This window comes from Mesitornis unicolor, unplaced genomic scaffold (genome assembly GCF_000695765.1).
Source record: "Mesitornis unicolor isolate BGI_N332 unplaced genomic scaffold, ASM69576v1 scaffold5857, whole genome shotgun sequence".
Classification (NCBI taxonomy): Eukaryota; Metazoa; Chordata; class Aves; order Mesitornithiformes; family Mesitornithidae; genus Mesitornis; species Mesitornis unicolor.
This window is the reverse complement of record NW_010194229.1, coordinates 22841-30609: the sequence shown is the minus strand read 5'-3', so window position 1 is coordinate 30609 and position 7769 is coordinate 22841. Positions and strand designations below refer to the sequence as shown.

Sequence of the window (7769 nt, the reverse complement as noted above, 5' to 3'; positions counted from 1 at the left end):
CCAGCAGCACAGGCCAGCAGCGTCTTTATCTGCACAGGAAGGCTGAGCCAGCACCTCCGAGGTCTCCACCTTCAGCTCATAGGAACACAGATACCAAAAAACCCATCACTTAAATAGTGATGGCCTCCCTTTGCCTTCAGATAACTCCTGCACTGATGTGCGCTGATGAGAGAGTTAATGAAACTTTAGAGGTGGCGGGGAGCGATAGGCACGGGCAGGAAAGCGCACCTGCAGGCGCCCTTTCAAGGCCCTCTGGGGGCTGATTTATCGGGAGGGCCGTGGCAGGCTTGCAGCTGGGCTGGCAGGAACCGGGAGATGCAGAGGTGGCCTCTATGGTTAGTGTAGAAACCTGTTTGGGGACAGCTTCCTGAAACTTTCTTCTTCGCCAGTTGCAAGGGCTTCTCTGACAGATGTGTGCACAGAGCGCATCTTGGAACTGTAATGATGTGTAGTAATTTAATCAAGTAGTAAAAGTTGTTTCCCCATGAAATGAAGTTTCCTTGGGCCTAAGTCAAGCCAGTCTGTAAATCTGGATCTGTGCAGGCTGAGAAGTGTAGGCTTATTTTTAAAAAATAGTTTTAAATGAGCAATTGTTCTTATATTGTAGTGTATTGGAAAAATGCCTTGTAGATGTGTCAGGTATCAAGAGAGACAAATAAATTATGGAAAAATACTAGCGGAGTGAATACATTTTACAGCCCTTATCAATGAGGCGTGTAACCAGTGCTGGCCAGCAAACACATCTAAAGGCAGAATTTGGACCTTCTTGGTCTGTCTTCATTGTCTTGCCCACATCAGTCACTGAGAGCAAAAAAACTCACAAACAAATTTATGGTGGTACTGAGGTTTTAAGTGAAAACTGCTGAGACACCTATGTCAAGTTCAAAAAAAAGAAACAAACAAAGGGAGCAAGTGCATTTGGTCAGGAAACATGGCTTCTCTTGGAATTAAGTCATCCGCCTGGAGACTGGAAGATGTGGTCAGTGTCTTTCCTTAGTTGCCCAGGCAAAATGCCACCATTGCTCCTGAGCAATGTCTGGGCTGTCAACTCACTGCACCCATGCTAGGGAACGAGCGGGCAAGCAAGATGCAGGCCTGTGCCTCAAAATAATTATTTCCTGAATGGAAGTATTTTTAATATGCTCTTTTCAATTTTCTGGGGTTTTTTGCTTGTTTGTTTTGCTGTTTGTTTGGGTTTTTGGTTGCTTGCTTGTTTGTTTGTTTTAATATAAAAACCTCCTCAGTTTCAATAAATTTCTAGGAACAAGGTTTTTTTCTGTCCTTTGCCTTCTCCCCTTTCTGAAATCAGGGCTGAGGCAGAAATACATGGCTTACATGCCTGACTGTGGGGCCTGAGGGAAGGCTGGCTGCCATTGCCTTAGCTGGCCTGGATGAAGATCAAGATTGCAAATACTGAGAAAAAAACCCCACAGCTTTTCTTCTGATGTTGCTGAAGGTTCACTCTGTGCTACAGAATATTCAATGCTGTGCTCCATGCTTTACCCTCAGCAGATTTGTTATTTTAGCTCCCAAGTCTGGCTCTTTCATTCAAGCTGTAATGTTTTCTTCTCAAACCAGTCCAAGGTCTGGCCCTTCTTCAGTTTAGGCTGATAGCTGTTGCATAGGTCAGACCTGTGGGATTAGAACCCCCTGGGTCTCTGCATAGAGTATGCTTTACTGCGGAGAGCTGGAGAATTACAGGGTCTAGCTGGAAAACACCTCATGCTCTGGTATTCTCCTCTATTTTTTGCCCAGGCTCCTTTGCCTCTTCATTTTTTAATTAGTGGCACATGCTGAAATGATAATTTAAATTCTTTTCAGAAATCAAAAGAATTCCCACCAACAATATTATTAAGGTATAATTACAGTCAAGAAAAAGATTAATAGGAATTTGAGCCAAATATCTACTCTCCATTAAATGAGAACTTGACTGAACCTGTTTGCCCTTCATTTTGGTAGGTTACTCTAGGTTTAAATAGGTCTGGGATGGCTGTACATCTGTGCAAAGGGCTACTGCAAGGCCAAATAGCCATCGCCAAGACCATCTTCATGGCCTCTTCTCAGGATAGGTCTTGCCTGAGCAATGCTCAAGATGGCATTGGACAGGTAAGACTTCTCTTGGACCTCGGGAAGAAAGATGTGTATTTCAGACGGTAAGCAGAACATGGTCATGTGGGGATATTTGTGTGAGAAAGACATGTAGGAGGTGGCACTCTGTTGCAAAGGAAACTTAGGAAGTATTGATGGGGGAAAAATAATCAGGTTCCTGGGCTACAGCATTCACACACAGTCTCTTCCTTCACTCATGCTGAGCGCCACATGCATGCAGAAACATATGCAAATCAGCCTTAATCTACTGAGTGGTTTGCATTTTCAATGAAATGAGAGAAAAAAGAAACATTTTCTTCTGTATAAACTCTGTAAGACAATTATTGCAATGATTTTGCATGTTAAAAATCGGTTTTAAAGAAATCGAAGGTGTAGGGGGAAAAAATAATCTTATGCTGGGCACCTGCGGGGTGAGCCTCCATGTTTCCCAGCACCAGATGTGGATAATGATCTGCTTAAACAACTCAGCCACACTTGGTGCAGTTACAGCTGGAGCCCTACAAGGCAAGCTTTGCCTCAAAGACCTGTAGTAAGCTTGATGTTTCTTTTTCCCTTTTTATTTTTTCCTTTTAAGCTGTAATGCATTGCTTAAGATGCGGCATTCCCCAAAGGCAGACCTTCCCCCTTCCCCAGGCTGCAGACCATCGAGCCCTTGCATCTTACACACGAGTTTTTATGGCATGAACCCACAGCCTTGGCACAGGCAAGTGTTCCCGCAGACTTCACCTTCTCTGTAATCCATACCCAGCACTGGCATCCTGCCAAAAATATCTCAGGGCTGGGTCTCCCCTGGGCCCCCAGCACTCAGTGAGAGCCCAAACTGCACAGGCAAAACCTGGAGGGAGCTGCTGCAGGCACCACTCTCAGGCTGAAAGCCAAAAGCACATAATAAGGGACCTTGCAGGGTGGAAAAGGCCTTTTTGCTCCTCTTTTTCTGTGCATGGCACAGAAAAGTCCTCCCACCTGGGCTTACAGGCTGGTGAGGAAGGACTGGAAGGTGCTTCTGGGGCCTCTCAGCCCATATGGGGTGACTACACAGGCTCGGAAAATTGAATTATTTTCTTCACAAAGCTGGTCTGCTCTCAAGAATATCAGTCTGACTTTGAAGCACTTCAATCAAATTTCAGCAAGCAATTTATTTTCAAGCTACTAAGTAAAATGTGAGGTCTTTTTTTCTGGCTGGTTGCATCTTTTTTCTCTTTTTTCTGTTTTGTTGGCAATTGCTTTTACTCTCTAGCGTTCCTGGGGTTGAATGTCCTCAGAGCTTACACTGCACGAGGCTCTGCATGTCTGCCCAATTATTTGCTGTGCAGCGTAACGCACCAGGTTTCAAAGTATATTCTCACCTCTGGTTTCTTAAAATGAACATGAAAAAATCCATTCTACAGTACAGGAACTCCAGAATATTTTGGTCTTATTCAGTTCCTTCCTGATCTGATGGTCTTAGATTAAATAAATTATCCAGTATTTTGGGAAGGCAGCAGTTTTGCACAAAAGGCGCAGTAAACCTCCCACCGGCTGAAGCTGACCTGAACTTTGGTGTCACTAGAGATGTACCTCAAATCCACAACATGCTAAATGCTCACTGTTTGGTCCTGTGCTCCTTCCCCTTCCTTAGCAATCAGCGCAAACTGAGGATGTTGAGGCTACCTATGGTGTGCAAAACTCTATTCCCTACTTATGAGAGTGTGCTGGAAGAAAACTTCTTGGCTTGATTGTTGTCTATAACACCACTGCCGAAACACTAAAGACAAACAAGATTAGGAGACCACGTGGGTTTAAGTAAAAAAGAACACACTTTATTTATCTACAAGGCAGTACATTGCCGTATAAAAAAATTAAGTGCAGATGAAGCTGCACCAAATGCTATTAAGGCAGCAAAGTCAAAGGCTGTTATAAAAAAAACTGCAAACAATAAAAAAATAAAATAAAATCAGTGTTTTGCCATATCGATAAAGATTTGGTATGGCAGTACGATGAACCATATATTTCTAAGAACCTGATTCGGTACACAAGACCCAAGCTAGGGAATAATTAGGTAGACATGGAACGAAACAGACAACATGAACAAGACAGTGTTCTCCCAAACATATGAAGGTGCAATGCATGCTGTTACAAACCAATGAGGAACAAAACAACACATCCAGACAAAAAAAAATCTCCCATGAACAGTGTTTAAAAATATTGCTTATAAAAAAGGGGAAAAATCATAAATGATGTAAAAAAATTAAAATAAAAATGTCTGAAATGCTAGTGCATAGTCAATTAGCTAACATCAACATTTGTTTTCTTCCCATATAAAGCTCTACTGCTTCTTTTACACTAGCAGCATGTCTACACGCTAAGGTCTGTAGCAGCAAAACACAGTATTCATTTGGCATTTACAAAATTAAATTACTGAATAAAAATATAATTTTTCTCATAAATCTATGTTTCATACAGTAATATTTTTTAAAGCAAGCTAATTACCCCCCCAAATAGAAACACACAATGTATATGGTCTAGAACCATAACAGAATGAAAGAGTAGTTCAAGAGGCAGGGATGTTTGAGCATTCACGATCTTGATCAGTTTTCCCCGTTTGCACAGACTAGCGTTTGTAGTAATGCTTTTCACTTCAGTATTTTACACCAATGCATTTTGTTCAGTGATTTTAAATATATCTGTGAGTACCTGCTCTTTTTTATTAAAAAAATTTAAAAAGAAACAAACAAAACCCCACCCCTGGCTAGCACATCACTGAAATAACAGTACTGGTGTATTAGGTCTGCTTGATCTCAGAAAGTACAATAAAAATTTCCTTTATTATAAGTCTGCACTTAAGATTATTAATTACTGATTCAATCTTAATACCTAATAATTTAGGCAAGTATCATTTATTAAAAGAAAAAAATCCTCTTAAGTTGGGTGAAATCCAACAAGAATATATATGCTGAGTGACTAAATGCACTTTGTGCTGCTCCCAACTGTTGTACCACAACAAAGATAGGCTCTTCTCCCATCCATGAAAAGTTTTCATGCAGAGGGCCAGGAATTTCCCAGCGGAGGTGAAGTGTTCTCTAAAACATAATGCTTCTCTGTCCCCCAATCCTTCACATCACCAGAGTCCGGGTGGGGAAGGCGGCCATGTACTTGCGCGCCTGATCCGTCAGGGCCATCTGATCCTCAATCTTCCCACAGGATGCGGACTCCCAGGTGTTATTCAGATGCTAAATTAGAAGCAGATTTGGGGTGAATGTCACTTGATTTATTAATAGCCTCAGTCAAAGCCAGGCCCACTATTAAGTGTCGCATGAACTCGCAGTAGGATGTTGTCCCATCTCCAGAGAAACTGAGATCTCAATACAACAGGCTAAAATACATCACCCTCACTTCTCAGGCAGTGACTGGAGGGTTGGGGAGAGCAGATGACTTGCAGAGGGGCACACCATAAGAGCCAGGATCCAAATCTCCCCACTTCCCTCTCAAACCATGTCATCTCTACAAGACCCTATCATAGAATCATAGAGTGGTTTTATCTTGGAAAGGACCTTAAAGATCATCTGGTCCAACCCCCCCTGCCATGGGCAGGGACACCTCCCACTACACCAGGCTTCTCAAAGCCCCATCCAACCTGGCCTTGAACACTTCCAGGGAGGGGACATCCACAACTTCCCTGGGCAACCTGTGCCAGCGCCTCACAAGGCAGTGTCTCAAGGCTGTATCTATAGCCTTGCTTTCCACAAAAAATCTAAAGAGAATTTGACTTTACAGTCACAGAGCACAAACAGGCTAAAGCCCACAGTTACAATGTCTGGTGCTATGACCATGCACAAATTACTGCCAAACCTTCACCCCAGAAATACAGCTGCTTGCCCCTGCACTCCCTAAAGCAACCCAACAATCTCAACAGCCTGACAGCTGACAAAAAGTCCCATGTTCAAAACTGCTTTCACCTGTGCGCAGCGATTAGCACGTGCCCTTTAGCAGAGCTCCTCTGGCAGTGGAGAAGAGAGGGTGGAGGGGGACACAACTCTCAGCAGAAACAGCATTTTAATTATCGTGTAAGCCATTTAACTTCTTGTGGTATTTATGGAGGTTACAGACACTGTTTAGTATAAAGTTAAAGGGAGATAAACATATCTGCAGAGGGCTGTGCACGCTGTATTTATTTACTCACCACACACGTGAGATGTTTCTCATTGCCTTGAGCCATAAACAGTAATGACATTTCAAAGCTCCTGGAATTCACCAGTATACACACACATTTACACACAATTATTTGTTTTTCTGTTGAACTTTTTCACTTTCTGTCTGCTTTTCCACATTGAGATACTCACTATGCCCTGAATAAAACCTCTACTAATATATGCAGTTAGTTGCATGAATACCCTGCATTCCAAAAATGTGCTTAACAGAAAGCTGCCTGCCAGCGAGGAAATCCCAGCACCGTTGAAGACTGAGAAGGTCTATGCCCAAGATCCACCAACAAAGACAAGTCAGGAGAAACCCTTCTCTATTTTCCTCTGCTTTCAACAAGGATCATTTTGGCAGTTCAAGACCTACATTGCTCAATGAGATGGCCAAAGGCCTCTCAACATCTAGGACACGGGTGAAGCATAATTTAATAGACTACAAACTATCTGCTAAGAGGAGAACTGTCCTGGTGTGCCCATGGCTCTTTAAGCTGCTCCTTCTGGTTGCTAACAGTGCAAGAAGGTCATAAAATTATTCTCTGGCTTAAATGTTTAGAGAATGCTCTTCTGACTGTAAACAGTGTTATCTGAGACCTACGGATAGTAAAGGCTGGACAACATATGAAATACAGATAATTTCTCATAACAAGCAGTAATGAGGGCACTGGTACAAACATAGCGACTGAGGTTCCCTGACTCAAAGTGTTTACAGGCTAAAAGGGACAAAACCAATGAATGAGTAAGTAGTGTGGCCAAGATGAGGGCAAGCATGTTAGTCCTCTGTAAACTTCTGCTGGGTTTCCCTAGACACGGCTTTCTCTTCTCTGTAGACGATTTCCAAATGTTGTCTCTGCTCTGGATGCCCTTTTGCAGGCAAAACTCCTGCTGAGCTTCAGTGGTAGTTCCCAGTGTGAAGGAGAACCAGGTCAGGCCTCACCTCATCGAGTCTGCAGCTTTCTGTGGGAAAGCTGCATCTGTGGAGTGAACAAATGCGCCATACACCTCTTCTCTAGAGTGGTTCAACCTGGTTGCCTGCATACCCTGTGCTGTGGCTCAGCCAAAAAGCAGGTGTGACATACTTGCTGCATGCCGCAGACATGCATGCAACACGCCACAGCTTCTTTTATGTTTTGGTTCAACAGCTTCCAGGGTAACTTTTTCAAAAGCACCTACATTGGCTGGGAACCTACTGCCTCCTGTTACTCCTCAGTGGGACTCAGGCACCTGTCAATATTTTACCCTGTTGTTTTAGAGGTATTCGCACCAGGGACCAAATTAATGCCTGGTACAATGCCATTGGTTTTACTTCGAAGTCAGATTTGGTCTGCACACCTCAAAAGCAGTTGGTAGTTCCAGAATTTTCATAATTTCAAAGGACAAAAATATTTTGTCCAACCGATTTTTCCCCATGATCTCCCAAAGCTCAAATGCACTGCTCAAGAAAAGTGAGATCAGCAGTCCCCGAAATAAACATGTAAGGAAACA

At 43.0% G+C, this 7769-nt stretch overlaps 1 protein-coding gene across 1 annotated transcript in view; it reads right to left on the bottom strand.

Moving 5' to 3' along the window:
• Positions 1 to 5201: 5201 nt before the first annotated feature.
• MYB (v-myb avian myeloblastosis viral oncogene homolog) overlaps positions 5202 to 7769 on the bottom strand; it is a 23267-nt gene continuing 20699 nt past the window's right edge. Inside the window, exon 14 of the mRNA XM_010187722.1 lies at positions 5202 to 5318. Coding sequence (XP_010186024.1) covers positions 5202 to 5318 — 117 coding nt within the window. The remainder of the gene's footprint in view (positions 5319 to 7769) is intronic.